Genomic DNA, 15,086 nt, shown 5'->3' on the forward strand with positions numbered 1-15,086 from the left:
GAGTCCCCTGCTCCCCCAGACTCTACCAAAGGCTTGGCTTGGACGAGTCCCCTGCTCCCCCAGACTCTACTAAAGGCTTGGCTAGGACGAGTCCCCTGCTCCCCCAGACTCTACTAAAGGCTTCGCTAGGACGAGTCGCCTGCTCCCCCAGACTCTACTAAAGGCTTGGCTTGGACGAGTCCCCTGCTCCCCCAGACTCTACTAAAGGCTTGGCTAGGATGAGTCCCCTGCTCCCCCAGACTCTACTAAAGGCTTGGCTAGGACAAGTCCCCTGCTCCCCCAGACTCTACCAATTGGCTTGGCTAGGACGAGTCCCCTGCTCCCCCAGACTCTACTAAAGGCTTGGCTAGGACGAGTCCCCTGCTCCCCCAGACTCTACTAAAGGCTTGGCTTGGACGAGTCCCCTGCTCCCCCAGACTCTACTAAAGGCTTGGCTAGGACGAGTCCCCTGCTCCCCCAGACTCTACTAAAGGCTTGGCTAGGACGAGTCCCCTGCTCCCCCAGACTCTACTAAAGGCTTGGCTAGGACGAGTCCCCTGCTCCCCCAGACTCTACTAAAGGCTTGGCTGGGACGAGTCCCCTGCTCCCCCAGACTCTACTAAAAGCTTGGCTAGGACGAGTCCCCTGCTCCCCCAGACTCTACTAAAGGCTTGGCTAGGACGAGTCCCCTACTCCCCCAGACTCTACTAAAGGCTTGGCTAGGACGAGTCCCCTGCTCCCCCAGACACTTATGTGTGGGGATTCCCAGTTTTAAGTATGTTCTCTGTGTGACATGGTCACCTACTGTGATTATTTCCAGGTGCTAGATGTTAGAGTCAGACAGGATTTTACCATTAAATGGGCAGTATTTTCCCTGTGTCTGTGTACAGGTTGACCTGCTCTGGGAGGATGAGAGAGGGGACGGTGTGGACTGATCCTAATTCCATGAACAAGTTGGTGAGTCTAAAAATAAGGCAGTCCATGAAGAAGGAGGCCATATCCTCTGGAACACGGCTCAAATAGCAGCAGATCTGCCAACAAAGCAACGAAGCAATGCTAAATTACCTTAGAGATTGCTGTGGAAGCTGGATGTATTTCTGACCACTAAACATGGCCATATTGGGCTCAAACTCATCTGTTGCTTTGGTAGACTCTACTTCTTGTGACTCTGCTGTCGACTGTATGGGATGAAATTGAGTGTCAACAACAGCTCAGCAGTTGGGGTTTGATACTTTGACATCTCTGTGTCAGCGGGTAACATTCCAAAACAACTTTAGTCTGCATGTCATTCTGACACCCAGTTTCAGAACGTGGCCATTGGCTGGAGAAGTTCACTGACAGGGGGGGTCACCATGGGGACTACACTGACAGGGGGGGTCACCATGGGAACTACACTGACAGGGGGGGTCACCATGGGAACTACACTGACAGGGGGGGTCACCATGGGAACTACACTGACAGGGGGGTCACCATGGGAACTACACTGACAGGGGGGGGTCACCATGGGGACAACTTCTTGTAACATGTTGTATGTTTGTCTAAAGATCTGTAAAGCTTGATAGAAAAACACAACGGCTAATTGATCCATGTGTTTCTCCTTGTAAATGTCTGAGTTGAATATTACATTTTCCCCTCCATTGACTTCACACTGCGTGCTGAAAAGACCTCATAACCTGTAATGTGGATCACAGAACAGACATTATCTAGACCTCCCTGGTTCAGAGACAGCAGCATTATTTAGACCTCATAACCTGTAATGTGGACCACAGAGAGATCCGGTTCAGAACAGCACATTATTTAGACCTCATAACCTGTAATGTGGACCACAGAGAGATCCGGTTCAGAACAGCACATTATCAGACACCTGTAATGTACCACAGAGAGATCTTCAGACCTTATCTAGACCTCATAACCTGTAATGTGGATCACAGAGAGTCCTGTCATTATCTAGACTTATTAGTCGACCACGTCCTGGCCACCATAACAGATGGACAGTGAGATAATTGAGATGTGAATAAGAGCTGAAGGAATGCAGCTTGGTTGTTCTGTGGATCGACGCCACAGCATGTGACATGTCATATCCAGATGTACATTTTGACTGTGACATTTTAATGGACTGAATCATGTTAAAAGTGCCAGAGCCTCTTGGGTGTCTCAGTTGTCTCAGGCAAACTCCTGTCTGTGGTGATTACTTTGCGACTACTTTGCGAGCCTAAGTCGTTGAAGGCACCATTAAATCAAATCAAATCAAATCAAATCAAATTTATTTATATAGCCCTTCGTACATCAGCTGATATCTCAAAGTGCTGTACAGAAACCCAGCCTAAAACCCCAAACAGCAAACAATGCAGGTGTAAAAGCACGGTGGCTAGGAAAAACTCCCTAGAAAGGCCAAAACCTAGGAAGAAACCTAGAGAGGAACCGGGCTATGTGGGGTGGCCAGTCCTCTTCTGGCTGTGCCGGGTAGAGATTATAACAGAACATGACCAAGATGTTCAAATGTTCATAAATGACCAGCATGGTCAAATAATAATAAGGCAGAACAGTTGAAACTGGAGCAGCAGCACAGTCAGGTGGACTGGGGACAGCAAGGAGCCATCATGTCAGGTAGTCCTGGGGCACGGTCCTAGGGCTCAGGTCAGTTGAAACTGGAGCAGGAGCATGGCCAGGTGGACTGGGGACAGCAAGGAGTCCTCATGTCAGGTAGTCCTGGGACATGGTCCTAGGGCCCAGGCCAGTTGAAACTGGAGCAGCAGCATGGCCAGGTGGACTGGGGACAGCAAGGAGTCATCATGTCAGGTAGTCCTGGGGCATGGTTCTAGGGCTCAGGTCCTCCGAGAGAGAGAAAGAAAGAGAGAAGGAGAGAATTAGAGAACGCACACTTAGATTTACACAGGACACCGAATAGGACAGGAGAAGTACTCCAGATAAACAAACTGACCCTAGCCCCCCGACACATAAACTACTGCAGCATAAATACTGGAGGCTGAGACATTAAAATGTATTGGATGAAGAGTTACTGTCTGATCCTCCCAAGGTCCTGCCAAAATATGTTAACTATGTACAATGACAGTTTTATAATGACAGTTTACTCAATGGTTTAATGACATCTGCCAGTTAACAGTGTGTCAGAAGCCAGAAACTCCTGTTCTGGACAGCCCCCATCCACATGGTGTGCAGGTTCTTATTCCACCCCAGCACTATGTCCCTCGGATACCAAAACACAGGTCGAATATCATGCCAGATCTTTGCACATTAAAATAACTTTGAAAGTCATAAACTCTTAGTCTGCATGGTGTTGATGTTCTCTCCACCCACAAACACACCAAGTAAATATCTTGTGTCTAGTGGCATCTGCTCAACTAGTGCATCCAGCAGCTCCCCTCTATGGGGCTTCTTGTACTGATGTGCTGGGTGGACACTGAACAAACAGGAGGTATTCAGGTGAAATGTTCTGAACATTGCTGATAGAAATGTATTGAATAGAGCTGACGTGATTCTCTATTCTACCTGACAGACAGTCATCATATATGTTCTACACAATACATTTCTGTCTGAACGTCACCCTATTGAACATTAATATAGCTGGAACCATGATGATGCTATGAATTCAATAATGTCCCCATAATGTTGCTTGAGTATGATAATCAATATGTTGTTTTGTTGCAGACCAGGAGAACCAGTCCGTCCTGATTACGTAAGTTGTTTACTAAAACCTCACTTGAGAAAATGTTTCCACTGCAATATGTTGTGTCACTTTGATGTGATATATTACATTATGAATGGATTAGGCTCCGCATAGGAATGAGTCGATGAGCGGGGATATTTGTTAATGAGAGAGGTACAGGATAGAGGTACAGGATAGAGGTACAGGATAGAGGTACAGGATAGAGGTACAGGATAGAGGTACAGGATAGAGGTACAGGATAGAGTTACAGGATAGAGGTACAGGATAGAGGTACAGGATAGAGGTACAGGATAGAGGTACAGGATAGAGGTACAGGATAGAGGTACAGGATAGAGGTACAGGATAGAGATACGATTTAGTTGCACTATTGTAAAGTGGCTGTTCCACTGGATGTCATAAGGTGAATGCACCAATTTGTAAGTCGCTCTGGATAAGAGCGTCTGCTAAATGACTTAAATGTAAATGTAAATGTACAGGAGAGAGGTACAGGATAGAGGTACAGGATAGAGGTACAGGAGAGAGGTACAGGATAGAGGTACAGGATAGAGGTACAGAATAGAGGTTCAGGATAGAGGTACAGGATGGAGGTACAGGATAGAGGTATGGGATAAAGGGTACAGGATAGAGGTACAGAATAGAGGTTCAGGATAGAGGATAGAGGTACAGGATAGAGGTACAGGATAGAGGTTCAGGATAGAGGTACGGGATAGAGGTACGGGATAGAGGTACAGGATAGAGGTACCGGATAGAGGTACAGGATAGAGGTACAGGATAGAGGTATAGGATAGAGGTACAGATAGAGGTTCAGGATACATTTACATTTACATTTAAGTCATTTAGCAGACGCTCTTATCCAGAGCGACTTACAAATTGGTGCATTCACCTTATGACATCCAGTGGAACAGCCACTTTACAATAGTGCATCTAAATCTTTTAAGGGGGGCGGTGAGAAGGATTACTTTATCCTATCCTAGGTATTCCTTAAAGAGGTGGGGTTTCAGGTGTCTCCGGAAGGTGGTGATTGACTCCGCTGTCCTGGCGTCGTGAGGGCGTTTGTTCCACCATTGGGGGGCCAGAGCAGCGAACAGTTTTGACTGGGCTGAGCGGGAACTGTACTTCCTCAGTGGTAGGGAGGCGAGCAGGCCAGAGGTGGATGAACGCAGTGCCCTTGTTTGGGTGTAGGGCCTGATCAGAGCCTGGAGGTACTGAGGTGCCGTTCCCCTCACAGCTCCGTAGGCAAGCACCATGGTCTTGTAGCGGATGCGAGCTTCAACTGGAAGCCAGTGGAAAGAGCGGAGGAGCGGGGTGACGTGAGAGAACTTGGGAAGGTTGAACACCAGACGGGCTGCGGCGTTCTGGATGAGTTGTAGGGGTTTAATGGCACAGGCAGGAAGCCCAGCCAACAGCGAGTTGCAGTAATCCAGACGGGAGATGACAAGTGCCTGGATTAGGACCTGCGCCGCTTCCTGTTTGAGGCAGGGTCGTACTCTGCGGATGTTGTAGAGCATGAACCTACAGGAACGGGCCACCGCCTTGATGTTAGTTGAGAACGACAGGGTGTTGTCCAGGATCACGCCAAGGTTCTTAGCGCTCTGGGAGGAGTACACAATGGAGTTGTCAACCGTGATGGCGAGATCATGGAACGGGCAGTCCTTCCCCGGGAGGAAGAGCAGCTCCGTCTTGCCGAGGTTCAGCTTGAGGTGGTGATCCGTCATCCACACTGATATGTTTGCCAGACATGCAGAGATGCGATTCGCCACCTGGTCATCAGAAGGGGGAAAGGAGAAGATTAATTGTGTGTCGTCGGCATAGCAATGATAGGAGAGACCATGTGAGGTTATGACAGAGCCAAGTGACTTGGTGTATAGCGAGAATAGGAGAGGGCCTAGAACAGAGCCCTGGGGGACACCAGTGGTGAGAGCGCGTGGTGAGGAGACAGATTCTCGCCACGCCACCTGGTAGGAGCGACCTGTCAGGTAGGACGCAATCCAAGCGTGGGCCGCGCCGGAGATGCCCAACTCGGAGAGGGTGGAGAGGAGGATCTGATGGTTCACAGTATCGGAGGCAGCCGATAGGTCTAGAAGGATGAGAGCAGAGGAGAGAGAGTTAGCTTTAGCAGTGCGGAGCGCCTCCGTGATACAGAGGAGAGCAGTCTCAGTTGAATGACTAGTCTTGAAACCTGACTGATTTGGATCAAGAAGGTCATTCTGAGAGAGATAGCGGGAGAGCTGGCCAAGGACGGCACGTTCAAGAGTTTTGGAGAGAAAAGAAAGTTGTAGTTGTTGACATCGGAGGGATCGAGTGTAGGTTTTTTCAGAAGGGGTGCAACTCTCGCTCTCTTGAAGACGGAAGGGACGTAGCCAGCGGTCAGGGATGAGTTGATGAGCGAGGTGAGGTAAGGGAGAAGGTCTCCGGAAATGGTCTGGAGAAGAGAGGAGGGGATAGGGTCAAGCGGGCAGGTTGTTGGGCGGCCGGCCGTCACAAGACGCAAGATTTCATCTGGAGAGAGAGGGGAGAAAGAGGTCAGAGCACAGGGTAGGGCAGTGTGAGCAGAACCAGCGGTGTCGTTTGACTTAGCAAACGAGGATCGGATGTCGTCGACCTTCTTTTCAAAATGGTTGACGAAGTCATCTGCAGAGAGGGAGGAGGGGGGAGGGGGAGGAGGATTCAGGAGGGAGGAGAAGGTGGCAAAGAGCTTCCTAGGGTTAGAGGCAGATGCTTGGAATTTAGAGTGGTAGAAAGTGGCTTTAGCAGCAGAGACAGAAGATGAAAATGTAGAGAGGAGGGAGTGAAAGGATGCCAGGTCCGCAGGGAGGCGAGTTTTCCTCCATTTCCGCTCGGCTGCCCGGAGCCCTGTTCTGTGAGCTCGCAATGAGTCGTCGAGCCACGGAGCGGGAGGGGAGGACCGAGCCGGCCTGGAAGATAGGGGGCATAGAGAGTCAAAGGATGCAGAAAGGGAGGAGAGGAGGGTTGAGGAGGCAGAAAGGATAGAGGTACGGGATAGAGGTATAGATAGAGGTTCAGGATAGAGGTACAGGATAACTGATCCCCGTCTGTGGAAATCATCGTCCACACGATCAATACAATAGATGTCCAACAAACTGTAACATTTAAAGGGGTCTATCAAAGTAAAATGTTAGATGTATTTAGTTAACCTCTTTCTAACCCCCATGCTCTACTTTAGGGTAAATTCATTAGGATTCACTTCCAAGGTAGCAAACTGGCTAAAGCTGACATTGAGACCTGTGAGTTAATTTTCATTGTTTCTCAATGATTTCCTAAATTCACACATATTCTTATTCGGAGAGCATATCATCATATCATATCATTTTATCTCATATTCTCTCTCTCTCTCTCTCTCTCGCTCTCTCTCTCTCAGACCTGCTAGAGAAGTCCAGAGTGTCCTTCCAGCTTCCCGATGAGAGAGGTTACCACATCTTCTTCCAGATGATGACCAATCACAAACCTGACATTATTGGTGAGTCAAAGTAGAGATTCAGGGGGAATGTTTCCTTCCTCCATTATAAATACTATTACAATGAGTACATCCATGGTAACAAGGCATCTAGATATGGGTCAGGTCTTTGGGAAATATCTATCAAGTAATGGACTGTGACAAGTGTTGCGAATGTATCTTTCAAGGATTTGATGTAATCTATCACACGACATCCAGTGGCCCGTTGGGGGTATTTCAGATGATCCCAGGGGTCTGTAATTATCTCTGACCTACTGTGTGGCATTATCACATGTCAAATATATTAAATAACGTAATACTATGATTTAAAAATGTAAAGTAGATTATAGACAAATCTGTAAAACAGTATCCTAGACATAAAACATACACTTAATGATTAGCATTGGTGTTTAATATGAGGGTTTCAGCATGAAATATCATTTATTTTATTATTATACACATTTGATTTGATTATATGTGGGGCTTTAAGCACCAGCTCAGATTACTGCACCTTTACATCTATAATTTAGCCTAAACAACTACCTCTTTCTCTACTCTATTTATTTTATTTATTTTGCTCCTTTGCACCCCATTATTTTAATTTTTACTTTGCACATTCTTCCACTGCAAATCTAAACTACCATTCCAGTGTTTTACTTGCTATATTGTATTTACTTTGCCACCATGGCCTTTTTTGCCTTTACCTCCCTTCTCACCTTATTTGCTCACATTGTATATACACTTGTTTATACTGTATTATTGACTGTATGTTTGTTTTACTCCATGTGTAACTCTGTGTCGTTGTATGTGTCGAACTGCTTTGCTTTATCTTGGCCAGGTCACAATTGTAAATGAGAACTTGTTCTCAACTTGCCTACCTGTTTAAATAAAGGTGAAATAAAATAAATAAATAAAAAAGATGTATTTGTTGTCAATGTTTGGGCATCAAGCTGGTGGAAGTTGTTAAACAAAAGTAAATATTTTGAAGAATTGTATATATGAATACATTTTTTAAAAGTTATTAGAAAATTAATTACCGAAGTTACAATATTGTTGCCATAGATTTTCTGTTACTTGACAAAATTACTGAAGATTTACGGTAAACTTTGGTAAATTACAGCCGATAGCTTTGAAACCCTAACAGTGATATAAGATACTTGAGTCCATCTATTGAGTAAAGGAGAGATACTGTAAAGGTAGGACAGTAGAATTCTAAGAGATTTAACTGACAAGACATCCTCTGTTGTCCATAGAAATGTCACTCATCACCACCAACCCCTACGACTTCCCCATGTGCAGTCAGGGTCAGATCACTGTGGCCAGCATCAACGACAAGGAAGAGCTGGATGCCACAGACGTGAGTCAAACAAAGGGTTCATCATATTCTATATATGGAATGGGTAGGACCACCATACACACATATTCTATATATGGAATCATCATCATATTCTATATATGGAATGGGTAATGGGTAGGACCACCGTACACACTGACTCATCATATTCATATTCTATTCTATATATGGAATGGGTAGGACCACCGTACACACTGAGTCATCATATTCTATATATGGAATGGGTAGGACCACCGTACACACTGAGTCATCATATTCTATATATGGAATGGGTAGGACCACCGTACACACTGAGTCTCATATTCTATATGGAATGGGTAGGACCATCATCATATTCTATATATGGAATGGGTAGGACCACCGTCATCACACTCAATGGGTAGGACCACACTGTGCAATTCCAACTTGGTGGCAGCTGGGAATTTTCATGTATTTGGTTTTGTTTTATTCTGCCTTGTTGTTAGTTAGGCATGTGCCTCAATGAACTCTACATGCCTTCACACTTCACCTTGAGGCCCATACTGTACATGTAAGACATCCACAAGAGAGTGTCACTAAGTCCCTGTAGAACTGTGTCAAATGTATTTCGTGCTGTCATCTACCTGTGTTGGTCAAGTGTAATCACTTGGATCTGAGAAGCCAGTCAAATGTCCATCCCATTTGTTCTGCTGAGAGAACAGAACTGCAGTGTTCTGTATGTGAGCAAACTACCATTCAGTTCATCACTGTTGTACTTCCTGTCTAATGCCAGGATGCCAGGATGCCATTACAATCCTGGGCTTCACTAATGATGAGAAGATGAGCATCTACAAGCTGACAGGAGCTGTACTTCACCATGGCAACTTGAAATTCAAGCAGAAGCAGCGTGAGGAGCAGGCTGAGCCAGATGGCACAGAGGGTGAGTCCCACTCATAGATATACAATATGTAAACATTAGTCCCATTCCCACTCATAGATATACAATATGTAAACATTAGTCCCAGTCCCACTCATAGATATACAATATGTAAACATTAGTCCCATTCCCACTCATAGATATACAATATGTAAACATTAGTCCCCCAGTCCCACTCATAGATATACAATATGTAATATACAATATGTAAACATTAGTCCCATTCCCACTCATAGATATACAATATCCCAGTAAAGCATTAGTCCCATTCCCAGTCCCAATCATAGATATACAATATGTAAAGCATTAGTCCCATTCCCAGTCCCACTCATAGATATACAATATGTAAACATTAGTCCCATTCCCAGTCCACTCATAGATATACAATATGTAAAACATTAGTCCCATTCCAGTCCCACTCATAGATATACAATATGTAAACATTAGTCCCATTCCCAGTACCACTCATAGATATACAATATGTAAAGCATTAGTCCCATTCCCAGTCCCACTCAATAGATATACAATATGTTCCTTAAACATTAGTCCCAGTCCCAGTCCCACTCCACCATAGATATACAATATGTAAACATTAGTCCCAGTCCCAGTCCCACTCAGAGCCTGGAGATATACAATATGGTAAACATTAGTCCCATTCCCACTCATAGATATACAATATGTAAACATTAGTCCCTGTCCCACTCATAGATATACAATATGTAAACATTATTCCCATTCCCAGTCCCACTCATAGATATACAATATGTAAACATTAGTCCCATTCCCACTCATAGATATACAATATGTAAACATTAGTCCCTGTCCCACTCATAGATATACAATATGTAAACATTAGTCCCATTCCCAGTCCCACTCATAGATATACAATATGTAAACATTAGTCCCAGTCCCAGCCCCACTCATAGATATACAATATGTAAAACATTAGTCCCAGTCCCAATCATAGATATACACTATGTAAAGCATTAGTCCCATTCCCAGTCCCACTCACATATATACAATATGTAAACATTAGTCCCAGTCCCAGTCCCACTCATAGATATACAATATGTAAACATTAGTCCCAGTCCCAGTCCCACTCATAGATATACAATATGTAAAACATTAGTCCCATTCCAGTCCCAAACATATAAAAACTAACAGCCAGAGCCTCATCTAAGTAAGAAGAAGATCGTTTCTGTGAGCAGGCCTTTCGAATCGATCTGGCCCGGGTATCCTGGAAAGATATTGGCCCTCCTATGTTGAACATAATAAACGGCTCTCTATCCACTGGATGTGTACCAAACTCACTAAAAGTGGCAGTAATAAAGCCTCTCTTGAAAAAGCCAAACCTTGACCCAGAAAATATAAAAAACTATCGGCCTATATCGAATCTTCCATTCCTCTCAAAGATTTTAGAGAAGGCTGTTGCGCAGCAACTCACTGCCTTCCTGAAGACAAACAATGTATACGAAATGCTTCAGTCTGGTTTTAGACCCCATCATAGCACTGAGACGGCACTTGTGAAGGTGGTAAATGACATTTTGATGGCATCGGACCGAGGCTCTGCATCTGTCCTCGTGCTCCTAGACCTTAGTGCTGCTTTTGATACCATCGATCACCACATTCTTTTGGAGAGATTGGAAACCCAAATTGGTCTACACGGACATGTTCTGGCCTGGTTTAGGTCTTATCTGTCGGAAAGATATCAGTTTGTCTCTGTGAATGGTTTGTCCTCTGACAAATCAACTGTACATTTCGGTGTTCCTCAAGGTTCTGTTTTAGGACCACTATTGTTTTCACTATATATTTTACCTCTTGGGGATGTTATTCGAAAACATAATGTAAACTTTCACTGCTATGCGGATGACACACAGCTGTACATTTCAATGAAACATGGTGAAGCACCAAAATTGCCCTCGCTAGAAGCATGTGTTTCAGACATAAGGAAGTGGATGGCTGCAAACTTTCTACTATTAAACTCGGACAAAACAGAGATGCTTGTTCTAGGTCCCAAGAAACAAAGAGATCTTCTGTTGAATCTGACAATTAATCTTAATGGTTGTACAGTCGTCTCAAATAAAACTGTGAAGGACCTCGGCGTTACTCTGGACCCTGATCTCTCTTTTGAAGAACATATCAAGACCATTTCGAGGACAGCTTTTTCCATCTACGTAACATTGCAAAAATCAGAAACTTTCTGTCCAAAAATGATGCAGAAAAATTAATCCATGCTTTTGTCACTTCTAGGTTAGACTACTGCAATGCTCTATTTTCCGGCTACCCGGATAAAGCACTAAATAAACTTCAGTTAGTGCTAAATACGGCTGCTAGAATCCTGACTAGAACCAAAAAATTTGATCATATTACTCCAGTGCTAGCCTCACTACACTGGCTTCCTGTCAAAGCAAGGGCTGATTTCAAGGTTTTACTGCTAACCTACAAAGCATTACATGGGCTTGCTCCTACCTACCTCTCTGATTTGGTCCTGCCGTACATACCTACACGTACGCTACGGTCACAAGACGCAGGCCTCCTAATTGTCCCTAGAATTTCTAAGCAAACAGCTGGAGGCAGGGCTTTCTCCTATAGAGCTCCATTTTATGGAACGGTCTGCCTACCCATGTCAGAGACGCAAACTCGGTCTCAACCTTTAAGTCTTTACTGAAGACTCATCTCTTCAGTGGGTCATATGATTGAGTGTAGTCTGGCCCAGGAGTGGGAAGGTGAACGGAAAGGCTCTGGAGCAACGAACCGCCCTTGCTGTCTCTGCCTGGCCGGTTCCCCTTTTTCCACTGGGATTCTCTGCCTCTAACCCTGTTACGGGGGCTGAGTCACTGGCTTGCTGGGGCTCTCTCGTGCCGTCCCTGGGGGGGGTGCGTCACCTGGGTGGGTTGATTCACTGTTGTGGTCGGCCTGTCTGGGTTTCCTCCCCCCCCTTGGGTTGTACCGTGTCGGAGATCTTTGTGGGCTATACTCGGCCTTGTCTCAGGATGGTAAGTTGGTGGTTGAAGATTTCCCTCTAGTGGTGTGGGGGCTGTGCTTTGGCAAAGTGGGTGGGGTTATATCCTTCCTGTTTGGCCCTGTCCGGGGGTGTCCTCGGATGGGGCCACAGTGTCTCCTGACCCCTCCTGTCTCAGCCTCCAGTATTTATGCTGCAGTAGTTTATGTGTCGGGGGGCTAGGGTCAGTTTGTTTATCTGGAGTACTTCTCCTGTCCTATTCGGTGTCCTGTGTAAATCTAAGTGTGCATTCTCTAATTATCTCCTCTCTTTCTTTCTCTCTCTCGGAGGACCTGAGCCCTAGGACCATGCCCCAGGACTACCTGACATGATGACTCCTTGCTGTCCCCAGTCCACCTGGCCATGCTGCTGCTCCAGTTTCAACTGGCCATGCTGCTGCTCCAGTTTCAACTGGCCCGGGCCCTAGGACCATGTCCCAGGACTGCCTGACATGAGGACTCCTTGCTGTCCCCAGTCCACCTGGCCATGCTCCTGCTCCAGTTTCAACTGTTCTGCCTTACTATTATTCAACCATGCTCGTCATTTATGAACATTTGAACATCTTGGCCACGTTCTGTTATAATCTCTACCCGGCACAGCCAGAAGAGGACTGGCCACCCCACATAGCCCGGTTCCTCTCTAGGTTTCTTCCTAGGTTTTGGCCTTTCTAGGGAGTTTTTCCTAGCCACCGTGCTTTTACACCTGCATTGTTTGCTGTTTGGGGTTTTAGGCTGGGTTTCTGTACAGCACTTTGAGATATCAGCTGATGTACGAAGGGCTATATAAATAAATTTGATTTGATTTGATATTGACCTCATCCCGTCAGTGAGTAGGCCTTTCTAATCGACCTGGCCTGGGTATCCTGGAAAGATATTGACCTCATCCCGTCAGTAGAGGATGCCTGGTTGCTCTTTAAAAGTGCTTTCCTCAAAATATTAAATAAGCATGCCCCTTTCACAAAATGTAGAACTAAGAACAGATGTAGCCCTTGGTTCAACCCAGACTTGTCTGCCCTTGACCAGCACTAAAACATCCTGTGGCGTTCTGCATTAGCATCAAATAGCCCCCACGATATGCAACGTTTCAGGGAAGTTAGGAACCAATATACACAGTGAGTTAGGAAAGCCAATGATAGCTTTTTCAAACAGATATTTGCGTCCTGTAGCACTAATTCCACTAAGTTATGGGACACTCTAAAGTCCATGGAGAATAAGAGCACCTCCTCCCAGATGCCCAATGTCACCACCGATAAGTCTACGATAAACAATGATTTCAAGAAGCATTATTCTACGGCTGGCCATGCTTTCCACCTGGCTACCCCTACCCCGAGCAACAGCTCTTCACCCCCTGCAGCAACTTGCCCAAGCCCTAAAACTAAATGCATGCTCTTCAACCGATTGCTGCCCGCACCCACACGCCCGCCCAACTAGCATCACTACTCTGGACGGTTCTGACTTAGAATATGTGGACAACTACAAATAGACTGTAAACTCTAGCCTCCAACACTCTACTCAGCAAACTGGATGTAGTCTATCACAGTGTCATCCGTTTTGTTACTAAAGCCCCATATACTACCCACCACTGTGACCTGTATGCTCTTGTTTGATGGCCCTCGCTACATATTCGTTGCCAAACCCACTGGCTCCAGGTCATCTATAATCTTTGCTAGGTAAAAGCCCCGTCTTATCTTAGCTCACTGGTCACCATAGAAACACCCACCTGTAACAGCAGGTATATTTCACTGGTCATCCCCAAAGTCAACACTTCCTTTGGCCGCCTTTCCTTCCAGTTCTCTGCTGACAATGACTGGAACGACTTGCAAAAATTGCTGAAGCTGGAGACTCTAATCTCCCTCTCTAACTTTAAGCATCAGCTGTCAGAGCAGCTTACAGATCACTGCACCTGTACATAGCCAATCTGTAAACAGCACACCCAACTAAATCATCCCCATATTGTTATTTATTTTCTTGCTCTTTTGCACCCCAGTATCTCTACTTGATATAAAATGATGGAAGTTGGTTCAAATCAAAACCTAACCCACAAAAACTTGGCCAATGTGACATCAGAATCAAGTGATCTTGTGTTTCTGAGTCCGTTGTTGTTGGTTCTCTCTCCAGTGGCTGATAAAATCGGCTACCTGCTGGGCCTGAATTCAGCTGAGATGCTGACAGCTCTGTGCTACCCTAAAGTGAATGAGTATGTGACCAAGGGACAGACCATGCCTCAAGTAAGGTGGCCAAACACAGCATCTACCATTTTCTGAGCACCAGAAATATTTTGGTGATGAGTATATTGATGGTTTTGAATAGTGATGATGTTTTCCACAAGCTCTTTTCACCTTGTCACTAGACATGGTCAATATCTCATCTATTCATTTGAGCTATTATCATTGCAGGTTAATAACTCAGTCTCGGCTCTGGCCAAGTCCATCTACGAGAGGATGTTCTTGTGGATGGTCATCCGTATCAACGAGATGTTGGACACCAAGAACCCAAGGCAGTTCTACATCGGTGTGCTCAACATTGCCGGGTTTGAGATCTTTGATGTGAGTCTGAGACCAGAACAAGACAATTAGTTGTGATTGAGAGGGATTACAGCCTTGTATGATGATGAAATGATCCCTTCTGAAATTCCTTCAACAGTACAACAGCATGGAGCAGCTGTGCATCAACTTCACCAATGAGAAACTGCAACAGTTTTCAACCACCATGTTCG

At 45.4% G+C, this 15,086-nt stretch overlaps 1 protein-coding gene across 1 annotated transcript; it reads left to right on the forward strand.

The window, feature by feature from the left end:
- Nucleotides 1–888: 888 nt before the first annotated feature.
- On the forward strand, nt 889–15,066 carry LOC124025868 (myosin heavy chain, fast skeletal muscle-like; the record flags this gene model as incomplete). The annotated part of the gene is made up of 8 exons (XM_046339183.1): nt 889–936; nt 6,852–6,912; nt 7,047–7,145; nt 8,375–8,478; nt 9,235–9,373; nt 14,489–14,598; nt 14,767–14,916; nt 15,014–15,066. Coding segments are annotated over exons 1-8 (764 nt in total), but the record flags the coding sequence as incomplete, so codon positions are not given.
- Nucleotides 15,067–15,086: the final 20 nt, after the last annotated feature.

Source organism: Oncorhynchus gorbuscha, unplaced genomic scaffold (assembly GCF_021184085.1).
Source record: "Oncorhynchus gorbuscha isolate QuinsamMale2020 ecotype Even-year unplaced genomic scaffold, OgorEven_v1.0 Un_scaffold_2494, whole genome shotgun sequence".
Classification (NCBI taxonomy): domain Eukaryota; kingdom Metazoa; phylum Chordata; class Actinopteri; order Salmoniformes; family Salmonidae; genus Oncorhynchus; species Oncorhynchus gorbuscha.